The sequence below is a fragment of the Sylvia atricapilla genome, chromosome Z, assembly GCF_009819655.1.
Source record: "Sylvia atricapilla isolate bSylAtr1 chromosome Z, bSylAtr1.pri, whole genome shotgun sequence".
NCBI lineage: Eukaryota > Metazoa > Chordata > Aves > Passeriformes > Sylviidae > Sylvia > Sylvia atricapilla.
Window position 1 is genome coordinate 66488167 of NC_089174.1, and position 23593 is coordinate 66511759.

At 38.9% G+C, this 23593-nt stretch overlaps 1 protein-coding gene across 8 annotated transcripts in view; it reads right to left on the minus strand.

The window, feature by feature from the left end:
* Positions 1-23593, minus strand: part of UBAP2 (ubiquitin associated protein 2) — a 106576-nt gene that overhangs the window by 64470 nt on the left and 18513 nt on the right. For all 8 annotated transcript variants that reach the window (XM_066339185.1, XM_066339180.1, XM_066339184.1 and 5 more), the window contains exons 2-6: positions 18699-18838; positions 14705-14782; positions 13015-13125; positions 9105-9258; positions 7414-7491 (exon numbers count right to left, since the gene is read on the minus strand). In XM_066339185.1, coding sequence (XP_066195282.1) covers positions 7414-7491; positions 9105-9258; positions 13015-13125; positions 14705-14782; positions 18699-18797 — 520 coding nt within the window. In that variant the 5' untranslated portion in view covers positions 18798-18838. The remainder of the gene's footprint in view (positions 1-7413; positions 7492-9104; positions 9259-13014; positions 13126-14704; positions 14783-18698; positions 18839-23593) is intronic.

Below are 23593 nucleotides of genomic sequence, written 5' to 3' on the forward strand. Positions count from 1 at the left end.
CAAACTGGAATTAAGTTTTATGAACAAATGAAAAAAAAAACCCTTCCTAATGAAGGCAAAAGGGAATACCAAACAAAAATACTGCATTTGAAATAAGAAAAATTAACTCAAACTATGGGACAGTGGATACTCACCACTGCAATATCATCTCACTCAGACACAGGATCTCCTACGTCATGGTCACTAGTGTAAGATGCCAGTGGAAAGAGTTAATATTCTCTTTGACACAACCAGATCACTAGTATATCCTTACATTCTCATGCAAAGAAAGCTACTTCCCTCAACAGTAAAAATTTAAAAATGGCCTTAAAACAGAAGATAAGAGTCTTTTAAGACAGAGAAGTTAGTCACGAAACAACTGTGAATGCCAACAGGGTATCTACAAATTTTTATGCTTTTTAACAGTGACTAAAAAGTCAATAAGCAAATGAAGCTTTCAGATTTCACAGCAAGAACCCAAATACTGAGCACACAATCCCACAGTAATTTAAATGCATTTAAATTGGAATTGGTCTTCCTACCAGTGATGACATGCTCTTCTCTTCTGTGCACTGACGGTTTTGCACTTTCCAGTGAGCACCAAAAAACTACCAGGAAACAGTATTTGTCCACTTTTGGATCAGCTCTCCAAACCAGTTCCCACCTTGATAGACGCCAGAAAACCTTTACAGCAAGCCACCAAAAACCCCTCCTATCTACAGCAATATGTTGCCTGCCTCTTTCTTTGTGAGGGTTAGTTTGCCTCACCTCACAATTTCCAAGTCCCATAACTTAGCTTCCAGGAGGATCTACTCCAGGCACAGACACAGATGTGAGACTCCTTGGCCTCTAGTTCCCCAGGTCTGCCTTCCTTCCCTTTCTAAAATGGAGATTATGGTTCCCTTTTTTCATCAGTGGGAACTCAAATATGATGGATGGTGGTTTAGCCACTTCCTCTTCCAGTTCCCTGAGGACCTGCAGATGTATCTTGTCAGCCCCCATGGACACGTGCACCTTCAGATTCCTCAAACAGTCTTGGACCTGATCCACTCCTACAGTGGATGGTTATTCATCTCCCAGCCCCTGCCTCTAACTTCTGTAATTCATATGGCTAGAAATCTTGGGGGAAAAGACCAAGGAAAAAGAAGTAATTAAGTACCTCTGGCTTCTCCATGTCCTGGTTAGCCAGGTCTCCTGTTTTTTTAAAGAGAAGGCCCTTGTCTTTTCCCTTGTCTTCCTTTTATCACCAACAATACAACCTCCACATTCCCAACCAGAACCATCCTGGCTGCTCAGAAAATCTCACCTCCTTCTGCCTCCCAGGCCACATGTATCTGCTTCCTCCTCCTCTGGGCTTCCTTTCTGCATTTGAATTTGTCCAGGAGCTCCTTTTCATCCACACAGTTGGGGAAGTTTTGTCTTTCTTTTGGGTGAGATGCATTACTCCCAAGCTTCAAAGAAGGAATCCTTAAATATTAAAAAGCTTTCCTAGACCCCTCTTCCTCTGGGGCTCTATCCCATGGCACTCTACCAAGCAGATCCTTGAAGACACCCAAGTCTGCTCTCTTAAAGGCCATGGCAGTAAGCTTGTTGTGCGTTCTCATCCCTATCCCAAAGATCTCTACCTCCACCATTTCACAGTCACTATAGCGCAGGCTGCCCTTGCCCTTCACATTCCTCACAAGCCGCACAAGCCAGTTTGCTTCCTCACCTGCAAGCACACATTGCCAGCTCACGACAGCTTTTCATCTCTAAGCAGTCCCAAGTCCTTCTCTGCAGGGCTGCTCTCAAAGAGTTCTTCTCTCCAGTCTATATTTATACCTGGGATTGCCCTGATCTGAGTACAGCATCTTGACAGTGGTCTTGCTAAACCTCATGGAATTTCCACAGGCCCACTCCTCAAGCTTGTCCAGGTCCCTCTGGATGACATCCCATCCCTTAGGTGTGTCAGCTGCAATTCTCAGCTTAGTATCATCTGTAAATTTGCTGAGGGTGCACTCAATCTCACTATGTCAGGGCTAAAGATACTAAAAAGCACCAGTTCCAAGAGCCCTGAGGGACACCACCTGTCATCAGCCTCCGTCTGGACATAGAACCATTGACCACAACTAACTGGATGCATGCATCCAGCCAATTCTTTATCCACCAAATATTCCCCTTTCAAATCCCTCTCTCTCCAACGCAGAGATAAGGATGTCATGTGTGACCATGTCAAAGGTCGCACAGAAGTCTAGATAAATGATGCCAGCTTCTCCTTGTTGACTGTTGTGATCACTCCATCACAGAAGGACACTGGATTGGTCAGGCATGACTTGCCCTTCATGAAGCCATGATGACCAAGCATGCTTGTCCCCTTCCCTGACAGATGGAACCCACCAGGCCCCAGAAGACCAGGTTTCTCAAAGCAAGTCCCTTGGTCTAAGAAGTAAAATCCCATTCTGTAGCACAAGGCCTATGAACACCTGCTGATTCTCCAAATACAACTGGCCCTTTCGACCCACTTTGTTTTTGACTTGGGAGGATGGATGAAAAACCTGCTTCAGAGTGCCTTACAGCCACACTTAAGGCTCCATAATCCCCCTTCATGCTGTTCAGACTGCTCCTAGCTCTACCACTGGTGCCCATATGAAACATCAGGAGGAAGTAACAGTCAGTGGACTGCAAAAAGCCTGGTAGTCTTGGTGACATCCCTGATAAGAGCCGCTGATAAGCAGCGGACCTCTCTAAATGGCACAACATGCCACTGAAGGGGTGCCTCTGTGCCTCTCAGAGGAGTCTCCTACTACTGCCACCTGCTACCCTACTCTTTGTATTTTTCATCTGAATGAATTCTAGGAACATTAATACTTATACCCAGCCCAGGCAGGAGGCAAGTTTTCCTGTTCTCATTAAAACCACTAGGAGTTCAAAACACTCATAATCACTTCTCCACTCTGGTACCATCCATGCATGGCAAGAATTGCTCTCCACATTTGCAACATTTCTTCCCTCAAAGCAAATGCACACTTCATGGCAGCACAAGAAAGGTATGTGGAAGCACAACTCAGATGGGTCTAGCCCATTAAATTAATATCCTATTCTGCAGAAAACGAAGTCTGCTGAGCTTGTAGTCCTAAATCCTTGCACTGCACACAGGTGCTTTATTTCAAAACTCAGATTTTCACTCAGGGTTTAAATTAGTTCAAGTTACTTCAAGATTAAGAAATAGCCTGAAGAACAGCTGCAAGAAAAAGGAAATACATGCTCAATGGGCAGGCAACACTCTAAATCTGTGCTTATCTCTGACTACACAGTAACTGAACTGCCCTGATCTCTCAACCAAGAACCAAGCTGACAGAGGCTTATTAAGCCTTAAGAGGTAAGGATACTAAGTACAAAAACTTTGTATTCTAGGTACTCCATATTACCAAAACAAACGCCAAAGCTGGATTTAATAATTCAAATTACTTTTGTCTTTATTAGTCACCATAAAGCTAGAAGCAATTCATCAGTTTTATTTACTGCATTTACTCTAGAATGCATTTTTACAAATCATGCTGAAAACTTTCAACTCTAAAATTATATTTAAAAGAAAGTAGGTGATTTGTTACAACTAAACTATGATAATATTAAAAAAAGAAAAGGTACATGACAGAGTTTCTTAACTAACGCAGAATGAGCCACAGCAAAACTAAACAACCCTCAAATTTTGTCTTCCAGAAGGTCTGCTCTACATCCATGTTTTAGAAAAAAACATCTTCCTTAGTTTTGGCAAACAAAATGCAAGATATATCCTGTGCCAACTGGTCTAAGCTTTTAAACCAAGGGAATGTTTATACATGGAATTCTGGATACAGAAACTCTATTTGTTCAAGGGTAGATAGTTCTCATGTTAAAAACAATGAAAGGAGATCAAGAATACAAACTGGACTATAATCATGAAAAGGATAAGCTGCTTTATTTTCCTATACAGCCAGCAGACAAAACAAGAGTTGGAATTAAAACACAGCATTTTTTTCTTTCATTTTTAGATCTGTTTTGTAAAAAAAAAACAAAACAAAATCCTAGCAGAACCCACATTTATGACATGCTCATGTTTTTCTGGAATAATGAAGTAAAGAGATAAGCAGAAGTGCAAGCAATAAATCTATCTTGTCTTTGCAAACCAGGAGAATTACTATACATGAGTCTGTAACAATTTCTATGCTGACTCAAATGCAAAAGCCCACCTACCTATTATTCTTTTACAAGCCATGGTCAATTAGATATCTAGGGAAGAGCACATGAACTGAAACGACAGTGCAGTTTCTTTGGATGCTTTCCTGGTCTTCAACTATTTGTGGGCTTTGACTTCCTTAATCAAAAATAATTAACATCCAACAAAATCTTGGTGGTTTCTCTTTTTTCTTGCCTGTGGTTCTATTTCAGGATGAAATTGCCAAGTCTTTTTATGTGTACATATTCTGCACATCATCCTACTGAAAATTCTTCAGGTTCACTACATGTATGAAGAACCAACTCTTTAAGTTCATCTTGAAGCTGTAATCTGCTGATCTCATTAATAGTCTCTCTTCTGCATACTTGCTTGGCATGATATGTTAATGCCCCCACAGAAATTTAACAGATCTCTACTGCACAATCACTCAGTCCTCTCTTGCAGGCAGAAAAATCCTAGACTACTTATTCCTCACACCCCATAACTGCAGACTTCCCAATTCCTTCAAAAGCCTTTTCTAGCTCTACGTCCTTTTCAATATGAAGTAGAGAAACTGGGAGAATCAGACCTGCACTTAAAATCGAAGATTCAAGAACACTAAAAAGCAGCAGCGTAAAAACAACCTGTGCTTGTAAAGTTTGTCAATTTGTATACAACACTGCAGATGATTAAAACACGAATAAGAAAATGTTTCTGTAGCTGACAATCCTAAACACATAACCATCTACCTCCATACTTTCTTCAGGAGGTTCCATTCTAGACAGTTGCAAATCTTTGCTATACTGACAAATATAATCACTTTGATGCAATTTCTGTTCATCATCATTTCAGTAGTTCTTACACTTAAGCTCATGCAAGAAATTTGGTTCTGAAAAGAAGTGCAGATGAGAAGGCATCTTAAAACAAGACATTCCCTGACTTCAACACAAAGTTTACACCCTTAGTTTAACAAGCAAAGATTTGGCTAAGAGCAATTACAGCTGAGACCCGTCCTGTTACACATGCTGTGATACATTTTTGCATTCTGTCCATGAGTCAATATTTTGTATATGCTTGAAATCCTTAAGTTCATGCATACCAGCAGGCAGTGGTGTTGCATTGTTTACCTACTACCCTATAAAGTTACAAGGAACCTGATACAGTCATTAATGGAAGATCTACTGCCAGATAAAGCTAGTGTCTCACACACTGAATATCAAGTAGTTATTATCAGGGTTTTTCCCCCTCAGTAAACAGCACATTATCACCTCTAAATCCCATTTTTGCTTATCATTTGGTTATCATTTCTTAAAATTACGTTTTTGTACACTGAAGCAGTAATACATATCATAGCCCAGCAAATCTCCGAGAAGGCACTAAGATAACTCCCACCTGAGAAGGTAGCTTAAAACAGAGAGACAGTGTGTTGCTCAGATGATTAGCTGACCCCTTATTTCACATCCAGTGCCTGCATTTCTACACACACTGCATGAAATATTTCTAAAAATGGGTTCTGTGGTGATTACCAACAATCTGTTCACTTTCAGATGAAGTATGTTATCTCTCATTTGATTGTTCTGTGTAACACAAAGACTATAAAATGAAATGGCAGGAAGCCTTTTACTATTATCTCTACTATTATCCAAAGAAAGAAGGTCACATACTCCTGAAATAAGAACTGAATTACAGAGATTTCTAAAACTCCCTGCATATTTCAAGGGTTTGCACTGTAAAACTAATCAGGTATTTCCTGCCATGGAATACACACACTTGTAATATAATGATCCTGCAGAGGGCCACTAGGTTCATCACAGACACTTGACTAATATACTTTGCTCACAATACAGTCTAAAGTATTTAGTAGACATAAATAGTAATACTGTGTACACAAAGGCAGGGAACAGAAACTCTTTTAAGTTTCTATCTCTTCAGTTAGACAGGTCAGTTTGATCTGATATTAAAGTCTGAGATACTTAATATTCACCCAGAAAGCTACAGTCTTGACAACAAAAGCAGTATATGATTTGTAAGGTTAAAGCAAAAACCCACTGCATTTCAAATTAATCTCTAAGTTTCACTGAACCATTTTTAAGAAGTCCTACTTTTATACATCTCATTTCAATATAAAGGATTATTTTATAAAATAAGTAACTGCAAGATTTACATTCTATTTACTAGAAGGGTAAACTGTTAACATACCAAAAATTACAGCTGTGCACTATACCACACCTTGCCCTGCAGAGCTACTTCTCTGCACACACCACTGGGTTTTTGCTGATTCAGAGGCACTCTCACAAGCAAACCTTTGGAAGTTACTTCTTTGCATTTTTGCACACCTTCAAGATGCAGACCTGGAGACAATGAAGTTGGATGCACCTGTCTCTGAATGCCTTGTTACCTAATGTTCCCAAGAGAAAGGCATCCTTTGAAGGAAGAATTTTTCTGGAGTCAGATTGATTACTTACCAAGTACATTAGTTCTGCTATACATTTTGTCAATTTAAATTATTTAGTACTCTTGCCCAGCCATAATCTGCATCATACATGGGTTACTCATTTTCATTCCTCTGACTTTAAGAAAAAACAAGGCTCTTTCCACCCCCATCAGTGAAAATACAAACCAAATACAATCACTTGGTTACATATCCAATTCATTATCCCACCTGTTCTACAGAACTGGATTGGAGCTGTACCTAAGACTCCACAGTATTCCTTTTCCACAGTTCTCACCAATTCTTCCACGCCAAATTCCTTTTCATAGCAAAATGTCTCTAAGGTGGCTTGTTCTTTCTCTGATTGGCTACCAAAAGCAAAAGGCAAGCCTGACAACCAGAGCCACCCCAAAGAAATGGTGTAAGTATACATGAAATCCTTCCCCAAGAGCCACACAGACGGAATCTTGTGCTCTCCTGCTGCCAAGGTACATCCTGAGGAGGGTACATCAGCACCCTCCCACTCACAGCAGGCTGGCATGAGTCAGTCTGGGAAAACAGCTCTCCATAGCCAGTGCACAGCAGCCTGCCATACAGGAAATTATCACCAAAGTGATCTCTGTCAGGTTTTTCTAAGTTTTTCCAAGACCAAGAAATGATAAAAGGGTAAAGTAGTGGGATGTACCCAAGAACAACGTGGCTGAAGTGTGTATGGAATCAAAAGATAAACAAAAAATGCTTAAGAAGATGCATTTAAAGAAACAAATGGGTGAGTTCCATTCCAGGGCATGAAAGCTGTGCCAATCCCATACCAGTGACACCATCTCACCTCTCCCACGGCCACGTTTCCCACGGTCTGAAGGCCTCTCTCCTTGATTGTTGTCCACTCCATTCTCTTCAGCTCTAACTGTGGAGAGAGGACAGCTTAAGAGAAGCTTTAGAGACTTGTGTATGAGAAAATACAGCTATTTGCTTAACTCAAACCCATCAAAACAAAAGTCAAAATTTTCAAGTACGCTGGTCAACAGATTTCAATCACCCCTCCTCTTTGAGGCCTTGATAGAACCAAGTTATGTTTCCGTGCACTGGACAATCAGGAAGCAAAATATAAGCAGGAAAAGTCCCCCAGCAGACAAACCCCTTCAAGTGCCACGTTTTGCAGCCTACACTATTTAATAAGTACATTAAGATAAGAAGTACAGCTGCTTCATTCTGCATTTCCTAGATAATGCACTGGTTGACAACAGTGAAAAAACACAGGAACACCAACTCTTCTCCTGTGTGTGCATACTGCATCCCTGTACAAGCATGGAAACAGATTTCTCCTCTGTATCTAATGCAGAGGGATAGTGAAGGTAAGGCATTAGAAAAGCTCTGCAACCTAATTGTTTGTGGGAAACTCCTGACAAGGTGCTTCGAAATACGGCTGGCTACTTGAATGAGACAAAAAACCCAACAAAACTGCCCTCTTGATACAGTCGTTGCTCATTTTGCACTGCATTTCTCCTAATGGTAACAATAAAACCAAAAACGCTTGGACACAGTTGGGAACAAAAGACCAATATTCGGCAACCATCTGAAATGTCTTTAATTCCAGTTTATAAAAAGAGACAAGCAGCACCTGTCTCTGGTAAAAAATTTTGCTCTTTGCTTTCATTTTGATGGATCTAATTTATACTTTTCTAAGGCTAGCTCCAAGTTTTATTAACATTTTTTCATCTTGACTTTATCCTACAAAAATTCCCATCTACATTGGCACAATATTTGAATATCTTCCAATTACGAATAAGATGAGTTGGCTAATACTGTAAATATTTTTCCTGCTTATAAGTGGAGAGCTAAATATTTTGTATCCATTCTCATTTCTTTTCTCATCTATCATTATACCAAACAGCCATTAGAGACAATGAGCACAGCTTTGAGAATCCTGACAAAACCTAGCTAAAAAAAGCAACATATATCGCATAATGACCTATTGTGACTCTATCTAACTTGGAAAAATCAGTTTTATATAATGTATTATTGCAACCGTAGCAAAGCTTTAAATGTTTCAACTAACAATGAACTTTTCTCTGTTGCAGAAACTCACCTTCGGTTGATTTATGTGGGAAATATATTTAGATTAATAATCCAGTGTTTTCATTCCTCTTATGAGAATGATGAGAACATCTTGAGGTTCTCTCACTCATAAAAGGAGATGGAGTCAAAGCTGGATAATTTTTTCATTAAAAGAAACAAAAAAGTGTATCAGCTGTGCAGCAACATACTTGCTCTCAAGCAGTTTTACAAAGAGTCTATTCTAAAACTCACATGAAGAACAGCAATGTGCACAAGATCAATTCATCAAATGAGAACAGAGACTCATATGAAACTGAGTGTCTCTGAAGGACAGACCATCCCAACACTATGTCACACAGACAGATTAAGCATACCTGTGGCACAAACAAATTAAGCACTCAATCAGTCAGTTCAGCTGCAAAAAAAGCATCTTACTCTTTAAACATTAATCCCTATACGTACACTCTCGTCCACGGCTGCCTCCTCTTCCCCGTCTGTTGGAAATTCCCCGTCCACGACTCACTTCTCTGTCCCCTCGTTTCTCTCTGTTCTCTTTGCTTTCTAAGCCTTCCTTTCCAAGGCTTTTCTTCTTTCCCCCTACAGTCTCCCAAGAAGTCTATTTGGGTAAAATAGGATTAGACACAAAAGTCAAAAAGGAGGAGACATCTCTCAATGCACTTTCAACCCCACACCCTCCATTTCATGGAAAATACCCAGGTATTTGCATAATGTCACATATGCAAACTACACTGATATAAATGGAAACAGAGGCTGTACTTTTGCAAAGAGATGAGAAAGAAACATTTTTAAGTTTGTCTTAGGGAATATGAGAATCCCAAATATTTCTGGCTATAATGGACTTCCACAACTTCAAGGAAGACTGGATACTATCACAACACAGGATATCTGCAAAGCAAGCAACCGTTTTCCTCTCAAACATATCCATAAATCTAGCAAGGGAACATGAACAAAGCTCTTTTTCTCCCAGGGAAATTGAGCAGATACACTAAACAAAAAAAACCCCAAATCCTTGGAATTATCATTGAAAAAAGAGTGACAAGAAAAAGTATCTGGCCTAAGGGGGAAAAAAACCCAACCCAACACCAAAACACCCAAACAAAAAAGAAAAACTAGAATTTAAGCCCCAGAAGACAGAATGGCAAAACAAGAGCTTGGGAGAACTGATGATAAGCCAAACTAAGCACTCTTAACAGCTATAGACCATCAAACACAGCAAAACACAGGAGAAGTTATGTCTAAACAAGACATGGGATCAAGGTCCAAACATCAGGCTTCTGTTCTAATATTAAACTCAACCTTTAAAATAAATTCAAGGATGTTATCAGCTCCACAGGAGTATCGGTAGGAGTTGAAAATACAATGACTAAAGCACTTGCCAAGAATAACTCAGCAATTCATATGCAACTGCATGGTTAGTCTACTGAGCCACAGCTGCAAAGCAAGTAAGAAGAAGAAAAGGTATTATTTGCAAACCACTAAGATGGCAGAGAGGTTTACATGTATATCTCCATTTCTAGGAGCTTACAGATCAGATAAGATATTTAATATCAGAATATTTGCACATACAAATTGTTGTGAAGCACTGAAGTATGACATCTGACAGGCACCTGCATCAAACAAAAAAGGTTCTCTATCAGTGATTAAGTATTGTCTTATCTCTCAATTCCACCAACAGCAACTCAGCAGCCCTGAGAAGCCAGATAGTTCAAGCTAATTCAAGCTGCCTGTGAAGCCAATGCTAGGAAAAAAGTAGGTAACAAAGCAGTTTACAAACGCAGTGTTACAGTCTCCTCTGAGAGAATAAGAGCAAAGAGAACAGTTACTCTCATTTTTGGATTTGCATTGGTGAGAAAGAAGGCTGAAATCACTTTTCAGTTCCACTTCCAGTACAGAATACTAAACCAACAGCAGTGAAGACCCAGCCACCACGGATCAGAGGTACAAAACTAAACACATTTGACCACCACCTTATCTGTGAAGCATACAGCTGCTCCCCCAGTAAGTACCACATGGCTTCACCCACCACAGCCAGGATAATTGCACTGAAACACTCCTAGTGCTTCACATACCTCACGGAAGGAAAAACACCTGCACTGACAACTGAAAAGCCAAGTTTACAGAGTTCAGAATGCATTAATTCACCAAAACACCTTTGACCATTTCAGGAAATACCCAAAACTAAGGCCGCAAAAGCTGAAGAGGAAGCAAGCTCTCCTAAATGAGATTTAAAATAACTTAGGAAGGATCAGTAAAAAGATGACTATGAAAGCATCAGATACATGCTTTCCCACAATACAATTCTGAGGAATGCCTTGAGAAGTCAGGCATGTCCTTTAAGATAGAGGATGGTGCTACTTCTGAGCATGGGGATCCATCACAAACCTTTGAATCTGTCTCTTTCTAAGGGAGGTAACTGATGACAATTTCAGCTAACAATGCCTGAGGCAACCCAAATGACCTTTGAAAATCTGTGACAGAATAATTCTTGTTGGCCTGTTCTTACATGGAAGGAATAAAAATTTCAAAGGTCTCTTTTGCTCTATCTTCGAAGTTTAGTAAGTAAAATATGGCTGAGCATAAAATGGGTGTAAGAACTTAAATGAATACAAGTCTTACGCAAAGAAACACGTCCTTCACTACTCTTCCACAAGCCTCTAACTACCCCAAGTCAGACTGCTAAAAGGAAGTCTTTATAGACACTAAGCTTATAAATCATAGCTTTAAATCCCAAAGGCAAACAAAACAAGAATAAGATAAAACTGGCTGAGTATCAAATAAATTATAAATACACATTTTAGCTATCCTTGCTCTTCTAATTCCTTCAGTTGAATGGACATATCTTTCAAATGAAGTTTGAAAAAACTTCAAGCACATCAAAGGAGAGTGAGACTAGAAAAAAAGATTCGAAAATCTGCATTCAGAATTTGTAGTATCTCAGCTCACAACATCACATCAAATCCATGGTAAACTGTTCTCAAGTATAATGGCCTTAAAACAAATCCTTCTAACTGGAGGCCCACAGACTTTCAAAAAGAATAAATTTCTTCACACCCACCAATTAATACTCCTTCCTCCTTGACTCCTTCAAGTTCTCCGTACTTGTTTCTAACTTTCATTTTGTCTATAGAGAGAAGTTGGGTTAAGAAGGACTTGTGAAAAGAGCAGAACGTATCAGTTATCACCTGCAGTTGATAAATAAGTTCAGAAAGCTTTTCCCATGTCATGATCAGTTACAACAAATTGCCAAAGTAAGAAAGGATTTAATATTCTCTATCAGCCAGAAAACTACTTTCAACTAGAAAATGGCAAATACGAGAAGTTTGAGAGAACACACAACATTACCCAGACAGATTTAATTAAGGTGAAATGGTCTCTTCTACTCCCACCATGCCAATACCATATACTTCTGTGTTTAGAAGACCTCCACTCTGATAAAAGAAATGAAAAGGAGATAGAAAAGAAAGTCCCCTCAGTCAGAACAGTGTGTGTCCCAGATTTAGAGTGTGTGAAGGGTGAGTTTCCTCATTAACAATACAGAGTACACATCCTGACAAATCACAGGAAAAACTGAGTGTTCAGCATCATGTAAAGAAGTCCAGGTTACTTTTCCAACTTAGATGAGACAGAATCTAATTTAAGGACAAACTGTAAAAAATCCCTCCAGCAAAAACTCCAAGTGCAGTAAAATGTATTTTCTTATATCTCTTGAGATAAAAAAATTCACTGTGCAACTTTTTAAGCAGTATTATTTGTTGTTGTATACACAATTTAGTCTCCTCTTCCTGTTTTTTAATTAAATCATGCAAATGAACAATATAATTAAAGAAGCAATTACTTGCTGCATCCTTTCCTACCATAAGTAGCATTATCAATGCAACTTGAAGATGTGGACACCTCCTCCAACTTCAAAACCAGCAACCCACACCTACAGAACTTGCATCACTTAAAATATCTGCCTGCCCTTAGGTTTACAAAGATTGACCTTTGTGATTGGCTCAGGCAGCAGGGTTGTGGAGGGTCTACACAGTAACTACAAAACCTGCAGCAAAGAAACAGGCCTGTGTCTGAGGAAGCATTGAGCTCTGCTGCAGAGTCAAAACTGCTGTACATAAATGAAAGCAGAGGAACTCTGCAATAGACCAGCTGAACACCCACATCATCTTCCAGATTCAGCCTTCTCCAAGGTATGCATGCAATAGAGCAGCTGTCCCAGTTTCTATTTCCTCCAAAAGAAACTGAATGGAGACATGGAAATTGAAAACTTCTGAAACACGACTTTTCCAATGTCCTTTTAGAAAGTGAAAAACACAGCAAACAGAAGGATTAGTTTAACATGGAAGTAAAACCTTACCGTGTCTGAACTTCCTTCCAGCAGTATGTTGATTGCTCTGTTCACATCCCCATTACAATCATGTAGTGCCACTATGCATTCATCCTGGTTTTTCCCCGTAACTTCCATAAGCTAGCAGTAAAAGTCAGACATGTTAAAATATCTAAACGACCATCATAATAAAGTAGGAGCTAGTACAACCATAAATTACAACAATGTGCATAGCTACCACGTCAGAACAAACTAATATCCTGAATAAAGCAATTTGCTTGGGATTCAGACACGAGAGGAAGAAGCACAAATGAATTAGTAATCAAGGAAGTACTCTTCCACAATTTTTTGGTTCTGTATGCTTGCAGCAAATGCTGCCAGACACAGCAGTATATGAGTATAAAGACATAAAGGACCAGAAGAGTTTCAGAATCATTCTATGTCCTTCTCCACCAAACCTGCCCCTGTTTATTCCAGTGTGAGAAAAAACACATAGCAAGACATGGAAGAGAACAGATCCACCTGGAAAACCATCTAGACTAAGAAGTACATTATTTTTTCAGACATACTAGCTCCCTTGATCCATTTCAGCATAAGGCCACACTAGAGTAATGAGCTGATTAAGGAGACCTAGTTCTGAATTATGCTCCTTGAACTCACAGTGTATATCCTGAGGAGTGTGGGACAGAAATAATCTGTCATGGGGCATTCAGCAACTTCATCCAAAGAACAAAACCTACATGAGCTAGAAATACATATGCATATGTAAAGGTAAAGCATATTCTATGCAGAAGTTAATTCATCTCCTTCCCACCAACACAGCTACAAGCACTATTGATGAGGGTCCTTTTGCTTCACAAAATACAAGATTTCATTTTTGGCACAGCAACAGAACTAGTTTGTAACAAGAACAACAAAAAGCATTTAATAATGCTTAAGAGGAAGTTTTAGAGATGAAAAGGAACCAAGCAATCTGCTCCTTTTCTGCATTTATGCATTCAAGCTAATTCTTCCCTCCTGGGTGTACTAGATTCTTCATGAGTTGTGATGTATTCAGTTGTACAAAATCACTAACAGCCACAACAGAACAGAGACCCATATTGTTAGGACTGCTTGAATTAATGGTCTCAGCTACAACAGGCTAATGAAAGCTTGATTATCTAACACCCAATACTTACTACAGTAGAAGAAAAGTGTGAGATTTCATTTACGCACTGTAATTCTATCATTTTAATGCATACACAATTCTCTAAGGTCAGATTATTTATTTTTTAAAATAACACCTTGATTTGCCTTTAAGCTATCATTAGACTTTTACTTTTCTGAAAAACTTCTAAGGTATTAGCAAACTCAGTTTACACTGGTGACATTTTTCTCACGTGCATGTACATATAGACATGATGAATGCATTCTTTATTCTGACAATCATTAATCATCAGAGATATACACTAAAGAAGAGACATCAGCACAAATGAGTTTTGGCTTAAAAGTTTGTCTACAAAGGAAAATACACTGATGTAACCATACAGAGCTGTATTACCACAAAATTTCTTGTAAACAAACTTAACAGTGCAGTAAGAGCACTTTTTCCTAGTCAAACTTATGTCTTTCTGGAAAAAGTTTCATCTAACCCAGAAACAAATGCTCTAGCTCCAAAATGTAAGCCAGCTCTAAGGCATTTCAGTGCAGGGCAAAAAAATTTGTACCATAAGAAACATACTTGCTTCACTTTATCTTCAAAATCTGTGTCATTCTTATCATAGATCATCTGAGCAAGACGAATCTGTTCTGCTGTTGCCTGAAAAGAGATAACATCCAATAAAGTAAACAAAAGGTAGCTATATTTTTTAGAAGTATATTCTAGTGCTCTGCTTTCTTCCTACAGGTTCTCAAAAAGAACATACACAGTAAGCACAGAGATACTTTGAGTAAGGGATCAATATCTTGTCTCTTCCCATCTATAGTTTCAAATGTTATTTGGGATAGAAGCAACTTTAACACATTCTAATCTATTTGAAACACAGCTAAAGGTCACCACACTGACAATACCACCATATAAGGAAGAAACAGGGAAGACTACATTTTAGCATTAATGCTTTCACTTTTATTTAGGACCTACTACTCCAGAGTTAAGAATTTTATTGTAACAAACTGACAGTAGTATCTCTAAATTACCCACATCTCTGATGATTCCTGCTCACATCACCTTCCACAGCCCTCCCAACAACAACCTGACTCTGCAGTTTTATGAGCACTTATAAAGACTTGACTCATGTCTCAACACTTTGCCCATGAACAGCTGCACTGGGGTTTTTTTACAAATAAATACTGATCTCTGAAAACTGATAGAGGAACTTGATGAAGTATCTGGTGCTTCTGCAATGTTTCTGGACAAAAATGCCACTGGCAACTTGCACAGAAGCTGAGAGACTGAAAGAGACTTGACTGAAAGTCAAGTACAATAAACCCACACAAACTAGGGCTGCCCCAAGAGAAAAACAACCCTAACACAGATGTCACATCACACACATCACTCTTCCTACTGTGGCATCTGCAGCCTATGAACTGCACTCCCAAGAAAATACAAAAGAACAGTGTGCACTACAAGATCCTGGACCTCATTTGACTTCTGCTCAAAGAGAAGAGGCTACTGTTGCATATAGAGAAGGCTGATACTGAAGAGAGCTAGGACCCACAACACAGCTGCAGAGCCTGCAGAGGTGGTTCTTCATTGAGTGGGACCAGTTCATCTACCGTCATTTTGGATGGAAAGGATTCACCCTGAGCAGCCGGCTGAATCTCACTTTCTGCCATCCCACTTGACAGGATACACACATGATATTCCATGTCTCACAAGGTCAGACCTAATCAGGGTCAGACTGTTTGGCTTTTGGAGTTTACCACAAACATAAGCTGTAGAGGAGGTCACCAAGCATAAATGCTGAGAAGAGTCTAAAAATTACTCCAATTACTCAAATTACACCACCATCTGCTTATTTGCTGAAAAGTTACCACAGCTGTCCCAGCTCTTTGAGGGAAGTGACATCTGTGCTCAGAGACAGTGCTCCAGGAGAATCAGCATTTGTAACACAGTTACATACTCTGAGTTACTTCACTTTTTCCGCATGTCATGCTGACAGCCTCGTCTGTCACTCTACTGGATAACACGGGGATCTTGGTCTGGAACTCCCAAGTTCCACCTTCCACAGAAGCCTCCCTGCCAGTGTGGTGCTTTGATAAAAGGAGCTTGCTCTTGGTGACTGCTGAGAGTATAGCAACAGCAGAACCAAAATGTCTGCTGGCTTCAGGAATTTTAAGTCTTGTTGATCCATCTTCTCACTCTGATTACAGCCTCCACAGGCACACTGCAACTTTTAGGAAGTGAAAAGATTTTCTTTGAAAATATCCAGAGCAAAAACATATCAGACAATATAACTTCTTATATATTTTACAAAAAAATCAGGAATCCACTAAGATTTTTTTTTTCCGTAAACAAATGTTTTCTTCGAGCCCACGCATTAGAAGACAAAAACATACCAACTTGAAGAGAATTACAAACGTGCAAATTACAAAATCTTCAACTTTCCTGTGTAAGCAGAGAGCTTAGAAACTTGTAAATGCAACACATTCATATTTATGCCAGTGGATTACACCCAGATGGAACTGAAGATCCAAAGGAAAAAAAAAAAAAAAAAACACCAAAAATCGCAAGATAACTACACAAAGATCAGACCAATGTCACAAAAAATTCTGGCCTTTTCTCCCACAAGTGGTGGCTCTTTATTTTTAAGGCAACATTGTTAGAACAAGTGAGTATCCTAACCAAGTGTATAATTTAGTTTTAATTGTGACTAAGACAGTAGTAGTATTTTAAGACAGACTGAACTTCACTCGACCTTACAAGACACATTATCTTTTCCGGGTAAGAGTGGAAGAAATTTTAAACTAAAAGCTTCAAGCTACCAGAAAACAAGTGTGCAAAACACAAGATTAAGTGACAGTAATAGACATAGATCTTACAATAAAATGGCACATTTGTTATCCAGAAGCAATGCAAAAGAAACATGATGTAATTTGTTAAATAATTTAAATTATGATCAATGTGATATTATGACAGTGGAATCTCCATTTGGGAAAATAACACTACTGTGTATTCAGAAAAATTAATCAGTGGTGATTAAACAAGCAAAACCACAGACAAATGCTGATCTGCAAAGACTGACTAAGCAAAAAGGTCCATCTGATATCTCAACAATAAAATATATGGTGCATTAAAATGTAACTGCTGTGTATGAAATAATCACCTTTTCTACTGAAGTGATCAAACCAGTATCTATTATGAAAAAGGCAGAGTAAATGGCAAAAATGCAGAAAAAGGTCTTAACGCCTAAAATCAATGAATCCCGTGGTTTGGAAAGGTCCTGCAGTGATACACTATGACCACACTCATGGGTGTTTTTGGTTGGTTTTTTTTTTTCATTTTAACAGCATGAATTACCAGTGTTCCACCTTGTGCCATCTTCTCTCTGAAAGTTGGTTTCTACGTTTCCTGTACCCTTTTATGAGGTACCTGAACAGAACACACACATGCCTTGTGTTCCTAGGGCTAAACAAACCCAGATCCAGCCACTCCTCATCCGTCCTGTGTTTTAGTTTAACAACCATCTTTGTAGCTTTTCACTGGACTTGCTCCCATTTGCCTACGTCTGCCTTGTGCCAGGGAGCCCAACCCAACCAGGCAAAGCACTCCAGTGCTGTATTGCAAAATGTTCTGCCAGGTTGTTCACTATACTCCTGCGACCTTGTTTTAAAATAAAACAAAATTCAACCCATCTGTTGAAAGTCACTTTCCACCATATCTTAGCATGAATCACTACTATGCCAAGCACTGCAACTCAAGGAGATGACAAGGGTTTGACGTCACATAATTAATACTGCGCAAAACAGACCAACAGAGGGTCTCCGTATTGAAGACCAGGCCAAAAAACAATAGAAGTCAGTATTTCCCTGTACAGGATGTCTAGATTGATACACACTCTGCCAGCAAAGAACTGAGACAGTTTTTGAACTGAGGTAAATTTTGACATGTATCTGTCAAGAGAATACTGACTTGCCTGAAGTGGAAACATTCTGCACTCTTTGTAACCCAGACATGCACACAACTATTGCTGCCAAGAATCAGAGGCAGTAGGGCAAAACTCAACTTCCGTCTAGCAGCTATTGAAATTTTTAGTCTGCTAGTAGATGACCATTTCACTTCATGGGTTCACTGCACAAGAAGTTTAGGATTTTGTGACTTGCAGTCACTGAGTCATGCTGTAGAATGTAACATGTATCTAATGAAGCTTCTCCTGCCCATTCAAATTTCTCTCTTGACCAGAAATCATCAAGCATCGGAAGGCTGTCAGATGGAAGAGCTGAGATCTGAGGACTGTTGAGGTCACAGGACAGAAATCCTGACACAGGCACAGAATTCCTCCCTGATAGGAGACGTTGGTGAAGAATACAGAACTTGTTTAGAGACAACACAGGAATAAGTTAATGCTGTCCTACATTAATTACAGAGTAATTAACGCAAGTAATCAAGCATAGTCTTCCAAAATAAACCATGTATTTTCATCCCATCTCTTTCAGTTTTTACTGACTTGGGGAATAAAGTCATTATCATTACATTCTCACTTGCAGGTCAAAGAAGTTTATACAGTAGCACATACCTGTACTACTTGTTTCTGTGGTTGTGTTGGCTGTGTGGCTGAAATTTGCATTTTGTCCCGAGTGCCCCGGGTACGTTCACTGCCCACCGAAGTCATCATATACAGTATATACAAAACAATGTATGTACAAAATACAAAATCTGAAAGAAAAAAAAAAAAAAAAGAGCATGAGTTAAGGTGGATAATGATTCAACTGATTCAATAACCAAGTAATGCAAGTGCAGTAGTTTAACTCTTGCCCTTCCTACAGATTCCATACAGAGACTCATGTGAAAGCAGCTTTAATGCACTATTTTTTGTTTTTTTACTGCAGTTTTTTACACTAAACGGGGAAATGCAGTGGATAGAAAGCCTTTTAGTCAGCTGACTGGGATCTATGTCAATTTGTACTTCTAAATCTCACAGTTTTTCCCAAATTATTTAACATACAGACTTTTCTGTTGGCTGCTCTGATGAAGTTTCAGCTCCAGCTGCATCACTCAAACTTCTTTAACTGCTGTCTAGTTTTGATACCTGTATTTTAACTGCTCTCACACCCACTCAGAACGCTACACAAAGACAGTATTCATGAACTAGATAGCTCCTCTTTCCCTACTATCAAAACTGCTTTTTCTGCACATACATGGAAGCCATGATCACTCCAAATCCTACTCTTCATCTCTCATCTACAAGAGAAATTATGATGATTACATTTAAATCCAGCCTCCATAGCCAGTACTTTTGTTTTATTCTCCTTCATGTTTACAGAAACAATTTATAAAACTACCTGTCATCCTGCTTTTAACACACCACAGCTGTATGCAGAGGAAACCCCAAAGAAACCCCAAATCACACATCATTATCCCATCTGTGGCTCTCAGATTTCATTCTTATTTGTTCTCTAGTATTAAAATTACTTTGAAATAAGATATTATTATTCTCTCTGTTTGTACAGCATTTAGCAAAGGACTAATCAATGAACATGGTTTATAGCAGCTATGGTAACTGGAAACAGATCTTTCAAATGGTTAGAGTACTCAAGTTCAACTGCCTGGTTCCTGTCCCCATAAGGGTAGAAAGTAAAACTGCAAGTTTTTGGAAGTAAGGACGACTTACAAGAGGCATACCTGGGCAGAAGGAGACGGGCAAACAAGCAGCAAAGTGATTTTACTGCAGTTCCATTATATGAGCAAGCCTCAAGCACAAAACTTGCCAAGGCAACAGCTGGACAGCACTGAGGTCAGTGCACAATAAACACAGAATCACACAATAAGCTCAGCTGGAAGGGACCCATCAGGCTCATCAAGGCCAATTCCTGGCCCAGTACAGGACCATTCCCAAAAGTCACACCATGTGTCCAAGATTATTGTCCAAACACTTCCTGTGCTCTGTCAGTCAGTTCTTCTGTGCTCTGTCCTTAGTGCTGTGATCACTTCTGTGGAGAGCCTGTTCTAGTGCCCAGCCACCCCCTGGGTTAAGAACTTTTCTAATACCCAAAGAAAAGTACCCATGACACAACTTCCACCTATTCCCTCAGGTCCTGTCACACATTACCAAGAGATCAGTGTCTGCTTTTCCTCCCTCCTCTTCTCCTTACAAGGAGATTGTAGGCTGCAATGAGGTCTCCCATCAGTCTCCTTTTTTTTCATGAAGATGAGTACACACTGAATCTCATGGACTGGGCCCTGCTCAACACCCAACTGAATCACTGGCAGTCACAAGAAATACACACTCAACAATTAAAGCTGCAATGAGATGCTTCAGTTTAAATATCAATTCATGATGCTCCAGAGCCTCATCTGTAATCAAGAGGACAATTAACTATGTTATCACCTAAATCTCTTCTTTACTTTAGAAATACATTCTTGTTAGTCAAAATTGAACTCTGACATTGAATTTATTTATGTACTACTAAATATATGCTTTAATGTCTCAGAAGAAAGAATATTTCCATAAAAAACATACCTTATGAGGAACTGACTGCAGTCACAAGCTGAATCACAATACCGTAAGTTGTTTCTACAACTTACTGAATGCACTGAATCAAGTTAATCTATCTCACAGTCCCTTAAAGTAGTCTAAGTGCATTACTGTGTGTCCACAGTCTAAGGCCTAGAACACACAGACCTTCAGAGCACTGTGACTCTGTGCCAGATACAGCCAAAACAAATAGTTACCTGAGCTACTGACACCATGTTCTATGGAACGCAGCAAAATATAAAGTAGAAGTGAAGATGCTCTGGTCAGCAAATTCAACATTTATCACTGACTATCTGCTCAGGCTGTTTACTGATACGATAAAGATGTATGGACATTTTCATTTAAGTCTGCAGTAGTATTACTTCAGCTATTTGTGTTAAAATCTGCTTTACAAGCTTTGCTGACTGGATTGACAACATCTAAAAACTTCAATTTATATTGACTAATAATGACCTTTGAATTAGCTTATTGTTTGGTTTGGAATTTTTGTTTGTTCCTTTTTTTAAGGATCAGACTGTTTATCACAATTTGAACCCAGCACAATGAGCAATGCAAAAAAAACAAAAAAAAAACCAAAAAACTGAATAGAGCACACAAGAGAGCACTAACTTATCTGAAATATAAGCTTATAGTTTCACATATGGTTGTCTAAAATCAGCCCATTGTGACTTATGATTTGTTGAGGAAATGTAACTAACTCCATTGGGTCTCAATTTGTTCATAATTCCTGAATTAACATCATATTTATTATGGTACCTAGGAATGTTGGTATTTTTGTCAGTGCAAGTTTCCCCAATATCACCAAAGATATTGGAAATATGGTGATTGATATTTTAGACAAGACAGCAAGATACTTTTAATATATTGAAGAGTTTTCTGTGTGTTAGCAAAGCACACTGCTGAACTACACCCCACAATCTAGCAGCCTGGCAACCTACAGTTCTTCAAGCAGACTGTGTCTCCTTTCCTAGCATGTATCTGTGCCACCACTGCTTACGCCGTATTTGTTCTTCAGGATGAAAAGATACTTTAAGAAAAAAGGTAGGCACACAAATGGCTGAAATGCTGCTGGGGGATGAAACAGCACAGAAAGATCAGGCTGCTCTGGGAACAGGGCTCAAACAACCTAAACAGCATAACAGGGTTTTTAAAGGAGATCTTCATCCTCCTAACTGTGCCATAAAAGAGCAGCAGAATTTGGCACATTGCAACAAAAAAAAAAAAAAAAAAAAAAAAAAAAAAAAAAAAAAAAAAAAGCCCAGCAAAGTACAGGCAGCAGCATGGAATTGTACTTGCCTCACGCAAGTGTGGAACCCCACACTCAGTTTGACAGTCCCCAACAAGCCAACAACGACATCAGACACAATCTAGTCTTCTTAAAAGCACAACTGGCAGCTTGATAAAAAGAGAACTTTCAAAATATTGCTGTATTACTTCCTCTTAAATTGGTTCCCACTGTCTACTGACAGTGTCCAGACACAGCAGCTGGAGGGCCATCTCAGACACTGCACTGAGCAGGGACACATGGCTGAGGCTTCACGCCCAACCACACCTACTACAGAGTAAGGAAGCAAGATGCAGCAGAGAGCCACTGCCTCCAAATTACCACAGTGACAACAGTTTTGAGCATAAGTGGGATATTATTAACTAATTAGATGGGGCTGAACAAGAACATTTCCTCACTCACAAAACAGCTTCTTATTCTATCCAACTCCTCATATTCATCAAGTCTGTTTGTCAGGCTGCTGTCATGCTAATGAGCAGGATATCACAAACTGATTAACTTAATTTTAACTGTAGATCAAATGAGAAAATAAGATTTGAGACTGCAAGGAAGAAAACTCTTAATTAAAATCTATTTAATAAAGATTAAAATAATATTCAGGCAAGCAGATGCTTCAGTTTCCAGGTCAGGATCTGGTGCAGTGCAAAAGTCCCACATCAGCAGTTAATACTTGACCTTGCAGACACTGCAATTCAAGCAAGTAACCAAAACAGCTGTATTTGAAGAAACATATAAAACATTAAATGAAACTAGTACTAGTTTCATCACTTTCTATACATTAGAGCACTAGTGAAAAAAAAAAAAAAAGAGAAAGTATTAAAGAAAGAGAGAGGGCTTCCCAAAACTCCTGTGTAAAGAAGTATTCTACACTGTGTATAGAGGCTGTCATGACAATTAATAAGATGCACAATACTCCTGTAAACTTTCTTCCTTTTTCCACTGATCTAACCTAGTACCCACACATCAAGGTTGTCTTCACTAATTTAAAAACAAAAAGCAAAACCCAAACAAAACTTGTATATTTAAAAAAGCCTTTATCATTAATTAAGACTTAGCTTAAAATTTTTCCATTAAAAGTGGAAAGCAACAGAAGGATCTAAGATGAAAGCCATCCCAACTCTTAATCTTTTGTTGATTTTAGTTTTCTAAAACATGTCTGTACAGCATGTTTTAGTCCAAGCACCTCTAACTGCTGCTCCAGTAATGTGTGACATGGAATGGCAAAGGACTATTCTAGCCTACAAAACCAGTAAAAAAATATTCTAACTTAACACTTCCTAAATTCCCCTACCAAATCTTCCACCTCCAAAGTCTTCATCCCTTGTCTTATCCAATACATTTATATGTGTTACTGCTTTGGGTTTTAGACTGAGAAGAGAAAGGCAAATAATCAAAGATTATTTAAACACGTATCAGCACAAAAAGCAAATTTTTAAAGCTATTATGTTTTCTGTGATCTTTTGTTCAATCTTCCTTCAGCAAGAACTCTAAGCCTTCTAGACTCAATGAAGTCAGAAAACCCAGAGACGAAGAGAACATGAATTGACTTGACATGGTTGCAAGTCCCCAGGACACAAGTAATCTATTACTGAACTTCCAGAAACAGACTAGGCACAGCAATGGCAACTGATGTTCAAGATTCCTCTACAAG